The 24,581-nt window shown below is 38.0% G+C and overlaps 1 protein-coding gene across 3 annotated transcripts; it reads right to left on the reverse strand.

Annotated features, from left to right (window-relative positions):
• Window positions 1–13,389: 13,389 nt before the first annotated feature.
• Window positions 13,390–18,804, reverse strand: LOC113328315 (F-box protein At3g07870-like). Of its 3 annotated transcripts, none has more exons than XM_026575426.1 (4): window positions 18,690–18,804; window positions 17,698–17,789; window positions 15,429–15,622; window positions 13,390–14,891 (listed from the first exon to the last, which is right to left on the reverse strand). In XM_026575426.1, the coding sequence occupies exons 3-4, from the start codon at window positions 15,595–15,597 to the stop codon at window positions 13,525–13,527; spliced, it is 1,536 nt and encodes a 511-aa protein (XP_026431211.1). In that variant the 5' UTR covers window positions 15,598–15,622; window positions 17,698–17,789; window positions 18,690–18,804; the 3' UTR covers window positions 13,390–13,524. The 3 variants fall into 3 exon arrangements, 2 of the variants coding, with proteins under 2 accessions (XP_026431211.1, XP_026431212.1); XM_026575427.1 differs by lacking the exon at window positions 18,690–18,804 and adding an exon at window positions 18,434–18,609; XR_003349351.1 differs by lacking the exons at window positions 13,390–14,891; window positions 15,429–15,622 and adding an exon at window positions 16,890–17,333.
• Between the last annotated feature and the right edge of the window lie 5,777 nt (window positions 18,805–24,581).

A 24,581-nucleotide genomic window follows, 5' to 3' on the forward strand; every position in this document is an offset into this window, starting at 1 on the left:
CATGTCTTCAGAATTTTCACTGCTTCTGAGACTATTCATTTGTTCCTCCAAAAAATACTGCTGTGCTTGTCTTGAGCGTAATATATTATCCTTTGGCCATCAACTCCAAACCAGATTTTTTTTTTAACTTCATGGTCTTTTCCCAAGTTGCTGCCTCTAGCGTGCTCTGAGCCTCTGCTTCTTCTGCTGAGGAGGCCCTGAAAGTCCTAGCTGTAGCTTGATTTGCATTATGGTAGGCTTCTAAAAGGTCCTAAAAATTATCCCCGGCAACGGCGCCAAAAACTTGACAGGCCCGGAGGGGTGTATAAAATTATGCGCAAATAAACGGGGGCCTACAGTAATACCGCAAGTGCACGGTCGTCGGTTGTAGCTCGTGCAAGTACGGGTCGATCCACAGAGATCGGGTGTGTTTTGGAAGTGTTTTAGCTAATTGGGTTCCTAAATTTGCTTTGGGCTTAGAAGCCTTTTGGCTTAAATTGGGCTTTAAGTACTAATGGGTTTGAATGCCCTTTTGAATGAATTGGGCTTAGTGGGTTTGTTAATAATAAAAGGAACTGAGCTTGGGCTCAGTTGGTCTTTGAAGTGCAAATGGGCTTTGGGCCTTTGATTGAGCTTTGGGCTCAGCTTTTGAATTTGGTTCAAACCTGGACTTGGTCTTGAACTGGGCCTCAATAATGAATTTGGGCTTAATGAACTGGGCTTTGGCTTTGGTCTTCAGATGAGCTCAAATTGTGCTCTGGGCTTTTGGGCTCAATGGGTTTTTTGCCTTTGCTTGGCTGCAGGAAGCAGAAGCAACACAAATGCTGCACAGCAGAAGGGCAGCTGCAGGAGAAAGGAAGCAGCACCAGGTAACAGGCCTAGCAGCAGCAGCAGCAGCTTGGCAGCAGCAACAGCAACAGCAGCTGCAGCTTGGCAGTGGCAGCAACACAAGAGAGCAGCAACAGCAGCAGCAGGACAAAGGTAACAACAACAGCAAAGGGAAGGCAGCGGCAGCTGCAGCTGCACAAGCAGTGCACAGAAAGAAGGCAGCAGCACTGTATACAGCTGCACAAGCAAGGGAAAGCAAGAGAAAAGCAACAACAGCAGAGCTAGGGTTTTCCCCAAGCAAGGGATAGGGAAAGCAAGAGAAAAGCAACAACCCATAGTCCCAATTTATACCCAATTACATCATTAGGGTTTTCCCCAATTTTTCACCCAAACTGACAGAGCTAGGGTTTAGTAATTTCTCACCTAATTTGATGTAGCAACATCAAATTGAACGCAACCCATTACTCTACTTGTCCTTCTCTACCTCTCCATGCCTTCAATTTCACTCTAGCTCAACCTAATTTGCCTATTTCACACTTTAGGGTTTCTGTTGAAAATGTGTGAAATAAGTGAATTAGATGGACTAGGGAGATGGGAACAATGATGGGTTATGATTACAAGTAGCCATGATGGCTTTTGGAAGAGGCGTGGTGGTGGTTGAGGCAGAGGCAGGCGGAGCTGGTGGCGGACATGGTTTCTGCAGAGGGAATGGGAGGTGGCTCTGCAGAGGGGAGGGTGATGGTGGAGATGGGTGCGATAGAATGGGAGAAGGGTCTGTTTGGTTGGGGTGTAGGTGCTCGGTCGCTAGGGTGTTAGGCGAGTCCATCGAATTTGATGTTCTGCGACGCTGAGCTGCGAGATGCGAAGATGGTAGGTAGATCGGACGGTGATGTGAAGTGAAGCTTGTAGCGACCGTCAGATTTTTTGATACAACGAAGTTAACGGCTACAGATGGGGTTAGGTGTTGTAGTGTAAGGCGGAGATATCAAACTTTGATGAACAGCAAGGGAGCGACCGTTGGATTCAACTACCATCTAATCTGAAGGCTTGGAATTTCAGCGCTGTGGTGCTCGGCAGAGACTTCAGATTTTGATGCTCTATGAAGGAGCGACCGTCGGATGCTTCTGAGAAATGATCTGATGGCTGAGAACGGAGGCGCTTTTGTGTGTAGAAAATGAGGTTGTGCGCACCATTCTTCGCGGTTTCCTTGCGTAATTTCTCCCGGCTTTTCACTACTTTTCTGCCCTTTTCGCTCCGCGACTCATCCGAACTTTATTTATTACCTAAAAATGCAAAATTAATTAATAAAAATATTTATTCTTGAAAACAATGAAAATACAGAATATGGGATAAAATGTCGAATTAATGCATAAAAGATGAGTTAAAATGCCAATAAAAAGGGATAAATATATACAATATTTGGCACTCATCAAATACCCCCAAACCTGAATTTTACTTGTCCTCAAGTAAAACAGAACTAAGGAAATCCTAACTATACCACTGTCGCTGGTCTCTCGAATGCATTTAGCGTATGCACTAAGCCTTTTAAACCACTAAGTGTCCCTAGTGGACGAGTTGAAGTCTCGTGAAGGTTTACCAGAGGTGTGCCTACAAAACCTAAGGACAAAATATAAGCTCATATTCCATCAAACGTGACATGTGCAAAACAGTTAAGCTCACAGCAAAATGGAGATGTCAATCTAGCTATCGAAGGCACAATCCTAGCACTGATAACAAATAAAGACATGTGATAAGAGTGTAAAGTGTATCTACACATGTGTAAAGAAAGATCTGAAGTTATGACTACTAATCACCAAGAGATAGTTTCTCAGGCTAAGAACTGAGGTCGAAATCTAGCTAGCTGTCCGGACTTTACGAGAATTGTGAATGAGTTGGAGGTATTTCACAATTACTCGCGTTGTACATCAATGGCATACACCCTCCTTGCTTATTACAATAAAACAACAAAATGACTATTTACATGACTCTTATTTACATTGACTATTCTCTTTTTATTTTTGGAACAAGAGAGAATGGAATTGATAAATACTTGATGATTTTTTTTTTTTTTTTTTAACTACGGAAACACTTTTGATACATATACAAAAGGAAACAAAAGATTACATGACACTTTGCAAGAGGTAGCCCTTTTTGATGCACCCAGTTAAATTCGATGGTTGTCTTTCTTAATGTAACCTCCACCTTCTATCCCAACCAACCAAAGAACAAGCTAGTCAAGTTTCGTTCAGTATTCTAAAGTGATTGGCAATCGTAACTTCCTATCAAACACCTTGAAGATCGAGGCCATACATGTATTGGTAGATCGTGCGCGTGCAAATTTCTTATCACTATGTGAATTGTGCTAGAATCAGGGTGCCTAAATATCTAGACTAAGACTCCTAATAAAAATACATATTTGCACAAGAGTCAACATTTCAAGGTAAATGAGCTCCATTTTTATGATTTTTCATTTTTTAATTTTTTTGAATTTTTGATTTTTCAATTTTTTTTTTTTGGAATTTTTCAATTTTTTCAAAAAGAAGAAGGAGTTGTTTTTAATTATAGCATATTATCGTGGCATCTACTCTATACCCCCAAACCTAAACTAAACATTGTCCTCAATGTTTCAAAATATGGAAAGATTAAAATGCAACATATGGAAAGGGACATGCTGAGTAGAGTAAAAGGAGAGAGAATACCCGATTTCGGCGAAAGCAGAATTAAAACTCCGTTATTCAAGGCAAAAATCCAACATATTTCAGCCGAGATCATATTGGATTAGAAAAATATATACAAAAGGAACAAAAGGGTTTTTTAAAATTTTATCTACTGGATTATATACAAAAAATTCACCATACACAACAATCTAAAGAGTTGAGGATCAACCCAAAAGACGAAGTGTAGACATTTCAACAGCTTCACACATAATAACAGGAAAGAAAGTGAAACTGTGAAACAAAATGAGCTACCCCAAACCTGGATTTTACAGAAGATATATTTTGAAAACAAAATCGCGCAGTTTCGGGGGTTCATCATGCAAAAGGTCTAGCTCGAAATGAACTGTGCTAGGGACGGGCAAACATGCAATTTCCAACTGTGGTTCCTCAAATGTATTATATTTGGAAGCAAAATAGTCCAAGAGGACTTGGGAAGCACACAGTTCCAAACCTAGTTGGGACTCTCAGAAAATTGGTTTTACAATATGGTACAAACCAAATCTAGGTTGGGTGGAAGGCCAACAGATTGTGACTCATGTAGGAGAATAGGCACATATCATATCAATCAAATCAAAATCTCCTAATCATCTACACATGTCACATCATGCTCACAATCATCAATCATTGGCAAGTTCACAATCAGATCATCAACATCATCAACAAATTTATTCTCATGCATCGGCAAATCAGGAGAAATATCACAATGTGACCTAGGTAGAGAATCAGACACATCAAATCTATTTTCATGCATATTAGTGTCTACAGAAGATTCAACTATTCCTATGTCATGCTCATCTTCACAGAATAATTGTACGAATCCCATGTCAATATCAAAATCATATGAATTACAATGAGTATCAGAAAAAACAACATTCATGAAGGTCGAGGGCGAGAAGCCATATGTTATTGAATCAACAGGTTCCACAATATTTTCATGTTCTTCTAACACATCATCATAATCATCATAATCATCATCATGGTAGCATGCATATTGGTCCTCATTAAAAGTGGTGGTGTCATTAGTCGATTCATGTTCCTCTAAATTAGGTTCATATTCAACATTTACATGGATGGGACTAGACACTTCATTAGGGCCAACATACATTTCCTCATGAATTTCCTCCTTTTGTAGGTGAAGCAAAATCTGATCTAAATATGCCTGAATTCGTGATGTAGATCTATCGAAGTTTTGCTCACTGAGTCTGAAAGCTTCTGTGGTGGAGTCTAAATTCATGGGAGTACAAAATTCATCATGTTCAAATTGTGGTGATTGGTACATGTGTGCATGGTCATTAGGGTTTCTAAAAGATTGATCGCAACCCTCAAAGGATTGATTATGGTCCCAATGACTACCATTTTCACAATTTATGGGCATTTCATACATTGGATTTTCTCTAGATTGCCTAAAATTATGCAAAATATGACAATGCTCAACAGGGTGGTCTAAACTACCACATGCGGGACATGCATAGATTTCAGGTTGCCTAAGAAAATTAGATGTGACTGATTCTTCATGTGATTGCATTTCTAAAACTGCGATTCGAGCTTCTAATTGATCCACAAGAGATGATTGTGTGAGTGAGGCACTAGCAAAATGTTCATTTTCACGTTGCGATAAATGATGCATGTATGAATAGTCATTAGGGTTCATGTATTGCGGCTCGGGACTTTGAAAATGTCCATAATAATTCCTATAACTATTGACATCATGGTCTGTGGGAGGTTCATAACGTGAAGTTTGTCCATACGCAAGTTCTCTAAGGGATTCGTTGTATTCCCCAACAGTAGAAAAAGATCTATACATGATTGGGCTCTAAACTCAAAATTTGGTTTTTAAGGGATTGGACTTTTTGGAAAAATTTGGTTTTGTTGGGAAAAATTTGGTTTTGGCAGGAGACATTTGGTTTTAATGGGAAAAAGAAAAATTTTGGTTTTTAATGTGGGAGCAGAATAAAATTTGGTTTTTAAAATCTGGGAGCAAGTAAATTTTTTTTTTTTTTTTTTTTAAATAATAAAAAGAAGAAAATAAAAATTTGGTTTTTGAAATGGGAGCAAGCCCACTGTGCAAGCCTCTAATGAAATGAAGGCTGCGGCCTACGAAAATCCAAGTTTTAATTTTTGAAAGTTTAATTTGGCCCAGTTGGTTAAGGCCCGACGTTTGTTTTAAAACTTTGGTTTCGAGGTCCACTTACAAGTCCACAACCAGTTATAAGCTCAGCTGGGTTTAAACCCAGAGTCCAAAATACAAGTCCAATGGAAGAATTTAAACAAGCCCACACAAAATAAATACAAGCCCACAAAGTAAACAACAAGCCCACAAATAAATTATTACAAACCCAACAGAAAATAAGAGAAGCCCAAAAATTGGCTTTAATATTACAAGCCCTCTATTAAAAAAATTGGAAGCCCACAGGTTGGGTTCTCTCAATGGAATGGGTTTAGGCTTACCTTTTTAGCACAGCCCAGCTGCTCTGATATTGTTGCAAAAACCCAGTTGGGTTTTGGTTCTTTTCCTTGGTGGCGTCCCAGCAGAGGAAAAACAGGTTCAGAATCAGCAGGTCCAACAGCAAATGAAATGAAGCAGATGCAGATGCAAATGCTATGCAGTGAAATGCAAAAATAGCTAATAAAAAACACAGATAAAACACAACACCAATCCCCGGCAGCGGCGCCAAAAACTTGGTAGGCTTCTAAAAGGTCCTAAAAATTATCCCCGGCAACGGCGCCAAAAACTTGGTAGGCCCGGAAGAGTGTATAAAAATGAACGTGATAAGAAAACGGGCCTACAGTAATACCGCAAGTGCACGGTTGTCGGTTGTAGCTCGTGCAAGTACGGGTCGATCCACAGAGATCGGGTGTGTTTCGGAAGTGTTTTAGCTAATTGGGTTCCTAGTTTGCTATTGGGCTTAGAAGCCTTTTGGCTTAAATTGGGCTTTGAGTGCTAATGGGTTTGTTCATAATAAAAGGAACTGAGCTTGGGCTCAGTTGGTCTTTGAAATGCAAATTGGGCTTTGGCCTTACAGTGAGTTCAGGTTTTTGGGTTAAGCCCACAATTAATTGAATTGGGCTTTAGCTCTAACCTATCAATACACTAGGCTTTGGCCTCAATGAAATTGGGCTTTGGTTACTGAGGACTGGGCCTTTGGTCTTTGGACTCAGTTGTTGAACTAGGCCTTTGCTTGGCTGCAGGAGTAGCAAGAAGTGGCAGCAGCTTGGCAGGGCAGCTGCAACAGGGAGTGGTAAACAGCAACAGCAGCTGCAGCAGGAGAAAAGCAGCAGCACTGCAGCTGCACAAGCAGTGCACAGAAAGAAGGCAGCAACACTGTATACAGCTGCACAAGCAAGGGAAAGCAAGAGAAAAGCAACAACAGCAAAGGCAGCAGTGTAGCAGAAAAAGGGCAGCAATGCAGCAGAATGTACAAGCAATGAAAGGCAGCAGGAATAACAAGGCAGAGGCAACAGTGTAACTAAACAGCAACAAAAGGGAAGATACAACAAGTCAACAGCAAAAGCAAAGAACAAAACAAGATAACCAAGGCCTAAGGCCAAGGGCAGGGTTGTGGTGAAGAAACTGAAATGAAGCAAGGCTAGGCAGAAAACAGGCAAACAAATAGAATGGGAAGAAAACTAGCTTGCTATGAGCACTAGTTTCTCCCAATACTCAATCAAAGTGCAACCTAAGCATACACAGGGAATGGCAAGAAAATCAGCTTGCTTTAAGCACTGATTTCTTCCATTACACAATCAACACAAAGCTTCTAAGAAATCTAGCCTAGCATTCCTTCAAATGACAGTGAATTTATACATAACAGGAACATTTAACTGACAGTGAACATTTAACAGTGAATAGAAAGTCTAACATGAACATAAATGAAATGAAACTGAGCAGAGATTAACAAATGAACTGAAATTAACATGTGAACACACACAAACAACTAACACATTAACAGGAGACAAATAACAATTATAACATGAACATAAGCATATCAGGAACATGAAACTGAACTGAACTGAAAATTGAAAATTAACATATTAACAGGACATGAGAGTCCTGTATGTAGGCTAGTCCAAACATGGTTTCTAACACAACCCATAGTCCCAATTTATACCCAATTACATCATTAGGGTTTTCCCCAATTTTTCACCCAAACTGACAGAGCTAGGGTTTAGTAATTTCTCACCTAATTTGATGTAGCAACATCAAATTGAACGCAACCCATTACTCTACTTGTCCTTCTCTACCTCTCCATGCCTTCAATTTCACTCTAGCTCAACCTAATTTGCCTATTTCACACTTTAGGGTTTCGGTTGAAAATGTGTGAAATAAGTGAATTAGATGGACTAGGGAGATGGGAACAATGATGGGTTATGATTACAAGTAGCCATGATGGCTTTTGGAAGAGGCGTGGTGGTGGTTGAGGCAGAGGCAGGCGGAGCTGGTGGCGGACATGGTTTCTGCAGAGGGAATGGGAGGTGGCTCTGCAGAGGGGAGGGTGATGGTGGAGATGGGTGCGATAGAATGGGAGAAGGGTCTGTTTGGTTGGGGTGTAGGTGCTCGGTCGCTAGGGTGTTAGGCGAGTCCATCGAATTTGATGTTCTGCGACGCTGAGCTGCGAGATGCGAAGATGGTAGGTAGATCGGACGGTGATGTGAAGTGAAGCTTGTAGCGACCGTCAGATTTTTTGATACAACGAAGTTAACGGCTACAGATGGGGTTAGGTATTGTAGTGTAAGGCGGAGATATCAAACTTTGATGAACAACAAGGGAGCGACCGTTGGATTCAACTACCATCTAATCTGAAGGCTTGGAATTTCAGCGCTGTGGTGCTCGGCAGAGACTTCAGATTTTGATGCTCTATGAAGGAGCGACCGTCGGATGCTTCTGAGAAATGATCTGATGGCTGAGAACGGAGGCGCTTTTGTGTGTAGAAAATGAGGTTGTGCGCACCATTCTTCGCGGTTTCCTTGCGTAATTTCTCCCGGCTTTTCACTACTTTTCTGCCCTTTTCGCTCCGCGACTCATCCGAACTTTATTTATTACCTAAAAATGCAAAATTAATTAATAAAAATATTTATTCTTGAAAACAATGAAAATACAGAATATGGGATAAAATGTAGAATTAATGCATAAAAGATGAGTTAAAATGCCAACAAAAAGGGATAAATATATACAATATTTGGCACTCATCACATTACCTGTATCACATCTCCTGAAACTAACGTGTGCTGCTCGATCTAAGAAGTAGTTGTCTTATTGTATATCAATGCACTGATGAATCTCACCATAACGCTGGCATGGATCCTGCATATTTAACTTTGGGTTCATCCTACACTACAATGTAACTTCACATTTAAACTATCTCTTGGCGCTGCACTTTCTTGTATTTTTCCATGTATGTTTGGCATTAACTGTACGTATGCCACCGAAGATGTTGCATCATATGATTATGAAAAGACGAGGGTACCCAATTATACCTCAATTTAAAACTTTTTCACCTATAAGTCCTTTCCCCGAAAGTGATTGTCTATGGACTGAGTCGAGACAATAAAACTGATCGGTTCACAGTTTGTGTAATTGTGTATGGATACGAGATCGAGACAATACAACAATGAAATATGTTTACTTGATAATGGGTTCATACTTAACTAAACTCTCGGAATTGTCTATCAAGTAAAATAGGAATTAACTTTTGTGTAATTTACTTTAAATTATAATATCACAATTATAATTGCGGAAAATAAAAGTAAATGACACAACAAGATTTTGTTAACGAGGAAACTACAAATGCAGAAAAACCCCAGGACCTAGTCCAGATTGAATACTCTCAGAATTAAACCACTGTACAAAATCTAAACCAACTTCGTATAGTTGATACCAAGAAACTAAACCTATAGTTCACCTAGTTCCCTCAGTATTCCTGCGCTTCCAACTTGTATTAACTCTCGCACTTGGAACAATTCCTTTGGTTTGTATTCCAAACAAGGAACAACAAATCTATGCGGTAATAACTATTTTCAAGCAACGTGATATGAGTTTGACAAAGGCTCTTCCATTTAACCAATAAAATCCTTTGTCGGGTCCTTAGATCTTATATAAATTAGTAACTTAGATTTATATTTACAACTAATCAAGTTCGGACACTGAAGAATGCCACCAAATGATTAACTGCCAATCTCTCAACTAATCAATCAAATTTATCATAAAGATAAACCGATTATAGTTGGATCCCTTTCCAGCCGCAACAAGTATTGTGCACACCAAAGATTATGAACCCACAAAGTCTTATTGTCTTCAAATCTTCTTTGATCTTCAATAAATACCTGCACACAATAAACTTGAATCTCTCGTGTTCAATCGCACACAAAACAGAGTATGTTAACGTTGGATTATCACAAGACGTCTTTAGATCTACAAATAGTCTAAAGATCCCTGTCGAAAATTCGATCTAGTTTGAGTTAATTTTATATCATAAGAGAAGATTCTAAAGCATAAACAAACTAGGTGCAATCAAAATTCAACCACCGTTAGTCAATCAAGTCAATCTAAAACTAAAATAAACTGTAATTTTGGACAACAAGGAATTTCCAAAATCGAATATTCTCAAAGATATGCATTAAACACAAAATCAGTTTTCATAATTCCTGGAAATGCTTTGTCCAAAACTTGTCCGAAATCCCAGTAGAAAATCTACAACTAGTAAATGCACATTACTAATTATAATTTTCTAAAGATATGCTTTTAATTGCTGGATATTAAATAGCATATATAAAACTAAGACATCTTAATTAAAAGATTTTTAATTAATTTCGATCCGGGATTCTTCTTTAGCTATTATGGAATATTTTTGAACAATTAAAAAAATAAGAGTTACGACACATGTTCAAAGTATGTCGACATCTTTACTTTGCAAGTCCATTTTGATACTTGCAATCCAGGAATCGATATGCATCTTATTTCCAAGAACTACGTGATTGATTATCATATCAAATCAAAAATAATGGGTTTATCGGTTCTACCAAAACAAGTTTCGGTTCTACCTCCATGTGAGTACTGTGCATAGTCACACTAGTTACCAAAAAATGGTTGACTAGGTACTAGGATCGGTTCCCCACAACTTATGGTAGCTACCTGTATTCGGTTGCACATGTCCATAGGATCGGCATCTCCAAACTACAAACTTGTTGCAGATGTTCATGGGATCGGTTTCCCCCAATACCAAAACGTGTTGCACCTCTTACGGGGATCGATTCCCCTCTTGTAATGTGTTGCACCTCTTACTGGAATCGGTTTCCCAATTGCTAGATAAAAGTCGTGCCAATTACAAGGTATCGATCATACCATCTTGAGTGATTACTTAAGATCGGTTTCACTAATAAAAGTCATACCATTATAAAAGTCAGGCCTCGTGAATAATTTTACCAAGAACATAATCATTTTTATGAGCGGTTATACTAAACACACATATTGGTAATTTAAAATATATTTGCAATGAATAACAATACCAATGAGCCTAGCGATTTCCCTTTCGATTCAGGAAACAAGTTTATGAACTTTTGCAATATTAATGAGTTTTTTCTTATCCAAACGTAAATTTTATAGACTTTTGCAATATTAATGATCTTTTTCTTATCCAAACGTAAAAGTAAACATGGAAAGGTGAGAGTTTAAGCTTGGTTTCATATAATCAAATCTGTTATTCGGCTAAATTTTGAGATACCTTAATTTTTCATAATTCTTGAATTAAATTTTTATTTGAATGTAATATTTACTTGATAATCGCTAGATTCAATTCTAGAAATTAATAAATGACTGAAAATTTTAAATAAACAAAAGGTGACATGTAAAGATAAAAAGTTGAGCTGGGTTCTATATGAGCATTTTAAGGATGCCTTAATTTTTCACTATTCGTGAGTTGAATTTTTATTTGAATCTCACTAGATTCAATTTTATCTTTTTGATTCAAGGAAGAGAGAACCAGATGATATTTTTTATAATGTTTCTCATGAAGTCGTTGATCTATGGGACTGGATGAAAGTGGTGACACAGATATGTTTTTGGTGATTCTGTGAATTTGTGTAGTTACCGATTTAGTAGAAATATGACAACTGAAATTGGAAATGAACATCTAATATTTCTGTGTTAGTTAATGAACGATTTTTTGGATTATTATGATCATGCAATCCAAATATGTACATTGTTATCGCTATTAGTACACGAATGAATTCTAGAAATTTCATTAAACATTAGAAAGTTGATATAGTTGTTCAAGAGAATTCATTAACGTGCAACTGCTGGGAAAATTTGTAAGAAATCAAATTGGTTACATATACTTATTATTGATTAGAAAAACAAGAAAATTTGTAAGAACATATACTTAACTAAATGATTAGAAATACAGGTAACAACTTATTAGAATCTTATATGCTAAAAATTATTGTTTACCAAATTAAACAGGCTTTTACCATTTTCTTAAGCCAAATTGATGCTTTAGTATCACGTTGTTGTAGCTCTTACGCTCTATTACATGTCTTTTGTTAAGTAAAAGATTAACATACTCTATTACATGTCTTTTGTTAAGTAAAAGACTAACATACTCTATTAAAGAATAGCATATGGTACTTTCAAAGTAAATTACTAGCAATTTAGTCTTTCATGGAATTGACTCAGTCTGAGCCACTTTTGTGTTGTATTATTTTCTAAATATAGTTGTAATATGTTGGGTAGATAAAAAAGACGTCTCATTTGTTGTCCTCTTCTCGTTATCATCATTACATTCTAAAGTAAACTAAGTCGCTTTCTGAATAATCTTTCTATTTTCAATGGGATCATCCGCCTGTGACGTGCCGGTCATTGTGACTCTGTGATGTGCCCCTAAAAATTAGGTTTTAGCAGTCAAAAGAAGATATGGTACTACTTTTTTTTGGTAGTTGCCAATGCAAGTGAACCTGTTGCAAGGTATAATGGTTTATTAGGTAAAAAAAAATACAATTATCGGCACATGTCTTGGTCATTAACCTCGAAAATCGCTATAAACGTTTCAATAATGATAACAAATATTATTGATGAAATTAAATCAAGTGATTGACTTTTTCTTTTTGCTGGAAATGAGTGCCTAAATGCAGACTGATTCGATTATTACTGGTTGGAGAGAGCCTTAACTTCTTCAATCAAGCGCCTAATTCTTCACTGCAGTCGAGTTTTTGTTGAGATTATTAGTCCCACATTGTTTGGGCATCAAAGATCCTACGGTTTATAATCCCTTAAGGTCCCACATTGTTTGGACCTCTCCACTCATTGCCAATTGGTTTTGAGTTGGATGCCCGCAGACTTTAATTTGGTAACAGAGCAGGCTATTTGTGTCGAGTCAGTTGACCGCACCTTTACTCCGCATCACCCGATTTAATTGTCCACGTGTTAGACCCAACGAGACTACACATGAGGGGGCGTGTTGAGATTATTAGTCCCACATTGTCTGAGCATTTAAGATCCTACAGTTTATAATTCCTTAGGGCCTCTCCACTCATTGACAATTGGTTTTGAGTTGGATGCCCGTATTCTAAAAGTTTTCACCATTAAGGATCAATTGTTGGCTGTCTCCCTCGATAGTAATACAAACGTCAATGCAAGTAGAACACCATGAGCCTCGGCCAGAAGAGGATCATTTCGATTTAAAATTTGGAAGCAGCACCTTGGAATCTAGTTCTCTTGAATTGTTGTTACACAAACTAACGATACATTATGCCTCTGAGCAATCAAAGAGTTGTATGGGAGTTAACTAGGACACGTTATGTCTCAGACGCTACCCTAGATTGTCTAGGAACACCATAAGCGTACGTCCACGAAATTAGATAAGACGGAAAAATATAAAATTGAAGTGTCCAAAAGAAAAACCTTTTAATGTAATAGTGAGGGGGGGACACAACCAGAGCTAAAGTAAAAAAAAAAATACCATCAAACAAAACAATCCTTGCATCACAATTGAAATGAGAGGACAAATCTTTATGCTCGCCTGAACCTGAAACGCGTCGTATCAATTTCCTCACTCAGAGCAACTCGGTCTACCTCACCCAGAGCAACTCGGTCTAACTCATCGATAACATGATCCCATGGAGTACCGACCCCACATGGATGAACCGTGTATCTCTTTGAATTTTCCCCCATGGCTTCCAATGATACCAAGGTATTTACGTGAGCAACTGCTTCGACACACTCCAAATAATCGGCTGACGCTTCGTTGGAAATCATCTTCAAAACTGTTGTTGTCTTGTCATAACAATAAAGCACAGATTCATCATATAAAAATATGATTTGCCCATTCTTCGCAAGTAAAATTGGCAAAAAGTGACTTTCACGAGAACCTACTACGGGTTCGTAATCAAAATCACACTCCATACGCCAGGTTTCCTTCGAGTCATTACTTTCCATCAAGGACCAGATTTCTATGCGTAACTTGTCCATATAGTAACACAACTGCCTTCCAAGCGCTACAAGGCCACATTTATCTTCGTTCTGAAGGTTTTGCATACAAGGAGGGGCAGGCAGCAACCGAAACTCTTCCTTAGCCAAGTCAAATTTCACAACTTTGTTGTACGTAGTCCAATAAATAGCATCCTTTACACAAATACCCTTACCATCCCACGACATATCCAGTCGATAGGGAATCTCACCTATCGCTCTCCACCCAAAACCACTGCCAAGTGTGTATACTTCAACAATTCCTTCTTCATAATCGACGTAATGGATTCTAACAACCTTGTACTCATTGGTTGAACTAACGTACCCAAACCCGCATGCAGTTTGGTTAACCATGCTAACCACTCCTCCTTCTATACGAAAAAATTCGGGATCAACAAGGTCTTCTTCGTTTACAACTAGTTGAGGAAGATACACATATTCTCTGGTAAGAGGATTGCAGATATAGATGGGATCTATAACCAAATGGTGGTGTTGAAATGCACAAACCAAACCATTGCAGGAGCCAACCAAGTGAATATGTAAAGGTTTATGGTGCATACGAGGATGATAGATCCTTTTCAGATTTTGATTGTAGATATATTTCTCATCGTTGTTAATCCTATCAATTAGTTGTCCTCCATGGAAAAGTAAAGTTCTGTAGACGTCAGGATCGTCGGTGCGACCAGCAAAAAAGAGACCTGGCTCCACCTTAGCAGCTAGATTATCTTCGTCCCCATCGTGGAGATGGTTAAGCAGGCGCCTGAGGTGCATACTAGCAAAGTGATTTCCCCGGATGAGTTTCACCCATTTCTTACAAACTAATTTGCACCCTAAAACAGATTCAGCTGGAACCCGAGAGAGGATATCTTGTACGATATCCGCGGGAAGAGACTCCATGAATGATTGTTGATCTAATAACAAAAAACAAAAACCAAAAAGTAAGAAAAAATCTAGCTAGTTTCAGAAAAAGAAAACCATGGTGGATGTGCTTTTCTACGATGCTAGACCCTTTTTATTATTTATAGGCTTCAATGATTCCGAAAACAACACCGAGACTGAAAAAAAGAAATCACCCACTGGAAGCAGAACTGCACTACAAAATGGAAATCGCCTTAGTTTGACAATCAAACTAAACCCTAGGCCCACTTGGGATTCTGTCACCTCCAAGTGTCATATGACGTCAAGACATGTCAAACGTTAACACGTGTCATCATAAAATAATGCATCAGGGGTCATATGTTGTTAACTCGTGTCATTATAAAGTGCTTGAGGTGTCACATAGTAAACGTGGCAAAATAAAGTCGACTTTGGTCTACGTGTCGTTTGCATGCTAGTTTTGTGCTAATGTTTTTGCGGATTCCTCAAAAACAACGTTTCATGGAAACTAGCAAGGGAGATAAAACATGGACAAACAAACTGCAAACACAAAACAACAACAACAACACTACCTTTGCCTTGCGAGTCTCCCAATATTAATACTAGGGAGCCTCCGGAGTCTGCACAAGCTACACCTATTGTGGTGGTGGAACCATCCATACGACCACCATCTAAAACTGCTGCTGAGGCAGTTGAACCATCACCATGATAAGTATCGCTTTTAGAATCCTTAAGGCCCATATCAGTTTTTTTTAATATGCTTCACCTGCAGTTTGCACAAATATTTAGAAATAATGAAACAAATAAGTTTGAAGCAGGACCCACACTGTATATGCCCAAAACAAAGCAATTTTTGTCACAACCATACGGTACTAGTACTGGTATGACATGCCAATATAAACTAATGCCAGAGGTTTAACAAGGACAGGCTCCCCACCAAGCCCATACATTCGGGCTGGCCTAATTTCCACCCGACCCACCAACCACAAACACTACACTAAAAATTTAGCTCCTCTTCAAGAGTTTCGAACACAAGACCTAGCAAAAAAATAGTCACGTAGGATCCACTGTTCTACGGCACAGAACCTGTTTTTTCTGGTCCGTCGCTTTTTGATTTTCTTCAGGTCAACACACATACTATAGTTTTTGATTTTTTTCAGGTCAACACACAATAGTTGACTCGGTCCACGTGTAGTCCGTCCCCAAGAATAATGTTGACACGAAAATTAGTAATGGAGAAGGTTTTTTCTAAAAATAAAAATCTTTTTATCAGTTAATCTCACGGAAATAGGCGATTATAAATAAAGGATCAGTTAGTTCTTGTTTCACCAAATGTTTATTCGAGCTGCTTGGATAAATTAATTTATCGAAATAAAAAACAGTTGATCTTATTTCTTTGCTTTGTCTAGAGCATTTGATCTAAGAAGAAAATTAAAACCAAACCCAATTCCTGACACAGACAAATTTGCTAAACGAAACCCAAGGAGCAGACCTGAGGAGAAACAGGAAGTGCCATTCACACAGAAATTATGAATATTGGATTTTTCTTTTCTTAGTAGAATTCGGAATTTAGATTGAAGGTAAAGAAACTGAGATTCACATTGAATGATTAATCATCAACGAAAACGATCTGGAAACAAAGCTGGTGATTTTTGCATGAGTCTCACATGATTTAAATGAAACTAAACAAGGCTGGTGATATTGCACCAGTCTTATATGTAAAACGATCTCTATGCAAAAAATAAACCAAGACCAAAACCAGTTTCACGCAAAACAATCAAACACAACAAGCCCAGTCATCCTTGTACAGCAGGACATTTACTTGCAAAAGCACCGTGTATATGCACCAGCAAACAGTCGTATCAGCAACGGATGGATGTGAGTTATACAGAAAATACGGAACATCACCAATACTACCAAACCCAAGTCAGCACAAGCAAGGCAATCAAATCATATCAGAATGCACAACAACATAATCAGATCCTGCCTGAGCAGATAGCGTTCAACTCATTTGGGACTCACAAGCACCAATAAGTAGAAGAAAACTAGCAAGCGCCTAATCTGCCTTGCAGTTATTTATATTTACACAAAGAACCATTCAACAACCGTTTATTTATATACACATGCTTATTTCCCTCTGAAATCAGTTTTGACATCTAACAAGACTGGGTTCATTCAAATGTATCTCTAGTGTCTGTTTCATCACTCGGACACCAGTGTCTTAGACATCAGTTGGACACCCGTGTCTTGAACAACACACAATAAGCCACAAAGTTCCATCACTTGGACACCAGTGTCTTAAACATCACCCCTACACCAGTGTCCACTTTTTTGTGTATATTACAACCATCTTTTTTGGAGACAGCCATCTCATCGATGACTGCGTTTGCTCCCAATGCTGGTTACTCTGGAGCTCAGCAAAGGCTCAGCAGTGGGTTCTTTCTCTTCAAGCGCAAGCCCTGAATCCTGGTTCGCGTCTGCAGGGTAACGAAATCCAGCGTTTCAGGCTTGCTAATGAAGTAATTGTGTTATGATTTCCCTCAATTCCTTTAACCCAGAATGTCATTAAAATATATGTGTTTGACAATATTTAACCCTAAAACAATAACTCTAGAATAGAAAGCGAACTCTATAAAATCTCGACTAAAATTAGTTAATTTGTTGTCACCTTAACAACCATCAAAGCTAGTAGTTATGCTCTACCAAGCACAACCTAATTGTTTATACTATCGTTTGGGACAAACAAAGATTGATCATGAGTAATCATACAGAACATGTGTATGAATTCCACACAAGTGTTTTAATTGTACAATGAAGATAGCTGGATAGCAGTACTCGTACCTCTTTCTTAATTTAGAGTTTCAAAAGTAATGTGTCAACGCTACTGGCCGTGAGCTGCTACTATTCAGCTCCCTTTTGTGTTGTTTCTTGTGCTGCAACATGTAAAGCATAATTTTATGAGTCACCAATTATGATCATGACCATACTCATCTCTAAGCAAAACACCAAGTACCTTGAATATTCAGATATAGGCAGCCAAGTATAAAAATAACTTAAGAAAAGACATTACTCTCTTCCAAAATACACCAGCCAACCATATAGTCAAGACCATGGGGTGCCAGACTATACACTAAAAAATGAAAAATGTATAAGCACACTTTGAAATTTAACCCATTCTTAAGGAATTTTTGTCATCATACTGGAGAAATATAAATTTTGTCACTTTAAAAATCATGGTCAGTTGTTTGAGAAAAATAGGTAACCTTTTCGGTTGTTACCACACCAAAGGAAGAATCCGTAAAAATTAGTGACAGAATTAAGTCACCGGCGTGGCTGGGCAACTTGCTCCAAAAAATGGAGAATTCCGGATCCAAATAAAAGTGAAATATGTCCGGGGACCTCCTTTTGAACAAAATTAATGAAAGATCATTTCTACAATTTCATAGTAGCTGGGGAACTTGCACCAAAAAAGGGGTATTATTCTTTCTAGATCTAAATAACAAGTGAATCTTATCTCCCAATGTTACTCAGTGATGCCAGCCAGACAGAAATCACAAACAAAAAGAACATTACTGACCGGTTTATGTATCAGCTTCCCATGTTTAGCACAAAAATGGCAAATTTTTTGAGATCTACAAAAAGTAAATCTAACACAAATTGGGCATTAACTTTGCCCAAACCAATCAGAACAACACAGAGGGATCAGACAGCCTTGACTAAGAATAACACAACTCTGCAACCCAAGTACAACCCTGAGACATACAGTCATCATCTTCACAAGAGAAGACAAACAAAACATTAATTTCAAAAGTAGGGCGTTCGCAGAGTCATACCTGCCTCCTCAATCTGTCACTATCCTCGGCCGATTAGTGAAAACTCAAAGCAGAAAGCCTGCCGCCATGGAGGCTCAGAAACTATATGGTCTTCGTGTTGAAGAGAAACACAGTAGTAAAAGGAAAAGGAAATAATAATAAAAAAAAAGAGAATAATTTAAGAGGGTGGGTGGGTTCGGTAGCATCTGACTCGCACGTGTCAATCCAACTAAAAACCAAACAAGTTCAATGCAGTAAACTGATGTCACACCACTCCAACTACTTTGTTTCTCCACAAGTCTTATCCCAAACACTCTCAACATACACTCTTTCTTGTCTGAGGCTATGAACAGAATGTTACACACGTTATCAGAATAGCGTAGTACCAATCTCTGGACTTGGTTTTTCTGCATTGTCTTAGTAGTTGATTGGGTTTGGTGTGTTCAGGGGTCAGAAACTATTTGGAAACAATTGAGACAGGAGTGATCATTGAGAAAGAGAACCAATTTGTAGTAATTCACTATAAGTCAATCGCCAAGGATTGAGTTACGGTCGTTGACTGAATTATATTGATAGTAGCCAAGCCAACATATCATGATGATCATGAATGACACCATCCCCAACACTCCCTACCTACCTGACCCCTTTCCCTGTCGTTGAGTTTTGCATTCAATCCCCAATGTGGTGCTAGACATTACTAATTACTACTTGTGCACAAATATGGCAGAGTTTTCACATGTAACCCAAAAAGAAAAACAATCACAAATTCGGATTCAGTTATAAACCAATCAGAATATATGACTGCAAAAAGTACACCCTGCAGATATAGCATCTTTACTACTCCTACTAGATAACAAAATACTAAACATCACAACATTGAACTCAAAGTACGGCGTTAGGAGTTCGCAGCGTCACATTTCTGATGACAACTTAAAACGGCAATGGAGTGAGTCTGAAAAAAATATGGTCTTTGTGGTTGAAGATAAAGATAGCAAAAGGAAAGGGTCAAGCCGTGAATAATGACTAAAATAAATACAGTAAAATAACTATTGCATTTGAAGCCCATCTGAATGCTTCACAGTGTTTGTTCTTGCAGACAACGTAAGCAATGTTGAGATTATACTGATTCTTACACAAGTTCAATTTGATTTCGGAATTGCAGTTGTCTTTGAAACATTGTTGATTGCACGCATCTTACGTGGTAGAATAGACGAGTTGGACAATGTACACAACTTACGTAGCAAGTGAGTTGGACAATTTAACCGCTGACATGGAGGTTAACTTTCCGTTAGCCGTTTTTTCAAAAAAACGGTCAAAACAGAAGTACATATGTAAAAGTGAAAAAAGCGGTGGTACATCTGTATGCACCCAAAAAAGTAGGGATACATCTTTATTTCACCCTTATTTATATGCCCCTGAAAATTTTGGGGTGCAAATAAAATGGATGAAGTCCCTAATTAGTTTTTAGGGCCCCGATTAAACGAGGCTCTGAAAGCTTAATGGTTAGCAAAAATGATGTTCATGTGAGCAAGGGTAAGTAGTAACTACTCCAAAGTGGATTAGTTAGCCAAAATGAGCCTGCGGCAAATTTCTGAAAGGATGAAATTTTCAGAAAAAAAAAGACTGTCCATTTAGATTTTTGTGTTTATGACACCAGAAATGATGAATACACCAGGAGATAATTCCACAAAATAGAGTGAAGCAAAAAGAAATCCCTAAAAACATCCCCTGTTAATCACGTGTGGGACATGCCGATATTTTTGTTTCATATGGAATTTTTTTGGTTTTCCCTATTTCCCATCCCTATTTTTCCTATTTCCCATCCCTATCATAATTCGTGAAATCAATACACTTTTTGATCTTGTTTTTTTCCTATTTACCATCCCAAAGGTCAAATTAAATCTGACCATGACTATCCTCAATCCTGTTTATCTCCTTTGTTACGAAACTTTCCCTTTCCATTAAAAAGAAAACCATTAACATGTAAATCCTTGGATTTGAATCACTGAAGACACAAGTTATTACGGGCTTAAATACACTCGCTGAACGAATTAGGTTGGCCAAGATATGGGGAAACTTCACTATGGTTTAATATCACCTGTAAGTATACATTATCCTCTCTGTACTGGATTCTTAGAGGAGTCATCATAAACAGCAGCACTCTCAGCCATCATTGTGATCGCTCGACTGTTGACATGTTATTGTTACACATTAATCACATTATAGTCATATACAATCACGCTTTCAAAAATTAAGAATTAGGTTTAAGGTTTACTTAGGTTTTGTTACAACAATTCCTAAGTTGTTTGGGAGGGATCTTCTCTTATACAAGGTCGGAATATGACCAAAAAATAATAAAAAAGATGACCAATGATGGGGGCAGGCCGGTGGTGGAGATGAGATGGAAAAGAAGAAGTGGTTTGGATGGTGGACGTTAGTTGTAGGGGTAATTTTAATTTTAGGTGTAAATAAAAAGTCAAAGGCAGCATTTAGGAAATGTGAAAATTCATTTGGGTGGTACATAGTACAATTGGGGATGGGATTTTATGGGTATGGGAAATAGGAAAAGTGGGGTAGGAAATAGGAGAAACCTTTTTTTTTTTTGGGAGAAAATTTTGGTGGATATAAATTTTTTTTTTTATAACACTCTTCTAAACGGCAATGGAGTGAGTCTGAAAAAAAAATATGGTCTTTGTGGTTGAAGATAAAGATAGCAAAAGGAAAGGGTAAAGCCGTGAATAATGACTAAAATAAATACAGTAAAATAGGATGGGCGGTACTGCAAATCATTCGATGCACTTGGTACTATCACTACACTACAGCATATAACTATAAAGTAACTGAATAATCAAAGACTCGTTTTTTCTCTTATTCAATCATAAAAATAAAAGCAAATCAACAGTGAAATTGCAAGATGTGATGCAAGGTGAAATAGAGCTAAAAACTGAGATGCTTCAAATCTCAAGGAAAATAAAAAAAAAACGAAGCAGTACAAACCTTTTTTCTTCATGCCCACCATCCTCCGATACCAGAATATTAAAAATCTCATCTTTAATCTTCCCAAACGAACAATCCACTTGACCAAAATATGTTGCTGTAATTCTCTCAACAGTCTTCATCATCTTAATCATTCTACTAATTTACAAACTCAAACACTCGTTGAGAAACTCCCTCCTTTCAAGAACTAGAACAATATCTGATACTAGTACTTATCATGGTACGGTACTCAAGTCTCATGGGATTGACAGAATTTCAGTAGAGAATTTGATGAGGATGTTGAAGTAGGGGTTTCAGATGGTGGTGGAAGTGAAGATTTAGATGAAGTTTTACACACCAATAAGGATCTAATGTTGAGAAATTAATTAGATTCTGGATCTGATTCAAGAAGAGGTTTTTCTGGCAATTGCTAAGAGAAGAAAAACTAGTACTAATTCAACTAATTTATCCAATATCTTATATCAAATTCTGTTTCTAGTACCTCTAGTACACCACCACCACTGAATAGAAAAACAATGATACTATCACCAGCAAAAACAATGATACTCTAGCATTTCTACAATGCTAGAGTTCAAACCATGTTATTATATAGGATTCAACGATTCCTACAGCAAACACCGAGAGTAAGAGAAGAAAGTCATCTAAACTAGGAAATAGAACTGGTCTAGAAAAGGAAATCAATTATTTTTTAGCAATCAAACTGAAACCAACAACTAATGACATTCTCAACATTCACTTCACAACCACCATTTGGTATAATATTTTTAGTAACACTCTCTTTTCGTTCTATTTTTAAAATTAGGTCTACAAACATTCCGTATCATGGTATATATACGAGGATACAGAGTATGGGTGGAGTCATACCATACTTGGTTGACGCAACGCGCTAGTTGAACACACAAAAAGTTACGTACAACCCACATGTAGCCTGCTTGTAAGCGGTAATGGTGCTTCCAGAGAGATAGGTGTGGGTGTAACTCCTAGCCCTATGCCGATCAATAAGTTTATTTTTATCTTTCATTTTCTTTTTACTACAACACTATACCCAAAAGGGATATACTTTTGCTATAAACTAAAAACTCACATTTCAAAAATTCATCATATTACCAGTTATTTGAGAAGACATATACTCAGTACGTCCTAACACCACATATGACATGACATGTCGAAACACAATCCTACGCTAAGTATATCTGAGATGTTTGCTTTTTTGTTTGTTTGTTTGAAGCATATCTGAATGTTATTAGTAATCAAATTCAAAGACATTCGTACTACCCTTAAAAATGATTTAAAACCAAAGTAAACCTACACCTTCTTCGATTATTTATCTACTAGCTTGTTCTCTAAACCAAAGTAAACCAAAGTAAACAGATTCTGATATCATCACCGTATATTTATGTGCCTTGGAAGTGAACGAGGAACACAAACAAGTTTTCCATTTCTGTTGGAGTTGCTGCCATATTTTCACTTACAAAAAATCTATTCTGTACCACGATTCCAAAGTATACTGTCCTTTGATGAAGAAACGCTGCATTTACATAGCTAGCTAGTAAATTAAGCTATAAGTTGAGTAGAGATTGAACAATGTTTCATGGAGAACCGACCAATCTATTAGGCAGGCCCACTAATACTACCATGAAAATTTTGACCGTTAAAAGGAACTTTTTAATGGAGATTTTCGTCATTACGGGATGTGCTTGAATTTATTCCCTTGATTTGGCAAATCAAAGATTCTAGGTTTAGGTGTTCAATTGTCTCACAATTGTGTAGACATAGATATTGTAGTTGCATATTTTCTGACTACTACACCCAAGTAAAATTTAAGACTAAAAACTACTTAAACATACAAGATTCATCATGAACAAGATGTAAATAACATGAAATGTAAAGATTAACACAAGCATATAACGTGGTTCGGCCATGAAGACCTACGCCCACGGAGAAGAAGATGTTTTCTTATTGATTATAAAGTCTTACCCTTGAAAGTGTTACAGATCTCTTCTAGATTTATCACTTTCTCTCTATCTAAGTCTCTCTTAGGAATTCTCTGTAGAAAAACCATCTAAGATTACATAAGTTATCCACCTCCTGATACATGGACTGGTATTTATAGATAAAATAAACTCGTAGTCGCTTGATCATCTGAGCTGGGTGAGCTGTCACCCATCGTCCTGGCTCCCTCGGACTCGTTCTATACCGTCCCTCGCGATGGCGTACTTGGTCCTCCCTTCGAGTTGTCTTGCTCTCCCTTGGATCGTGTTGCCTTTCTATGGAGAACCTCGTGCTCAATCGCCTCTGGGTCGTAGTATAGATCGTCCGAGTCTTCTGTCACGATGCCCAACTACCCAGGTCCTGTTCTTATCTTTCATTAAATGTGGTCTTGTTTTCTAGACTTGACCGTCTGAGCAGATTAGACCTTTACATACACGTGTCATTCATGTGGCGCTTGTGCAGTTGCCTCGACTGAGACAAATCCTTCTCTCTCGATGAATGATTCGGTGCTTCCACCTCCTCATCTTATCATGTATTCATCCCTTGGGATGTCGACACGTGGCCATCATGTATTTTACCCACACATTTTGCTCATTTTCTTTGCAACTTGCCGAGGGCATGATGGGAAGAAAACTATGTAACCGTCGCAACTTTTCCGCCACGTTCTCGGTTTACGCCACGTCTGTATTTTTAATGCGCTTTTACCCATTGAACCCGAGGCGTCGGTTGGTGGTCCTTCGGTTTCTTATAAAATTTATTGGGAGGAGAGAATGTCGTCTTTAATATCTCTTTTCAGAGTTCAGAGCTTTTCATTCTTTCTCTCCTTTGTCTCTTGCGGTTTCTCCTTAACTTCTTGTCTCCGATATAGAGATTTATAAATTCTGGGAGGAACTTCCCATCCCGCTCCTCAAGACGGTATGGTCC

Source organism: Papaver somniferum, unplaced genomic scaffold (assembly GCF_003573695.1).
Source record: "Papaver somniferum cultivar HN1 unplaced genomic scaffold, ASM357369v1 unplaced-scaffold_107, whole genome shotgun sequence".
NCBI classification, from domain to species: domain Eukaryota; kingdom Viridiplantae; phylum Streptophyta; class Magnoliopsida; order Ranunculales; family Papaveraceae; genus Papaver; species Papaver somniferum.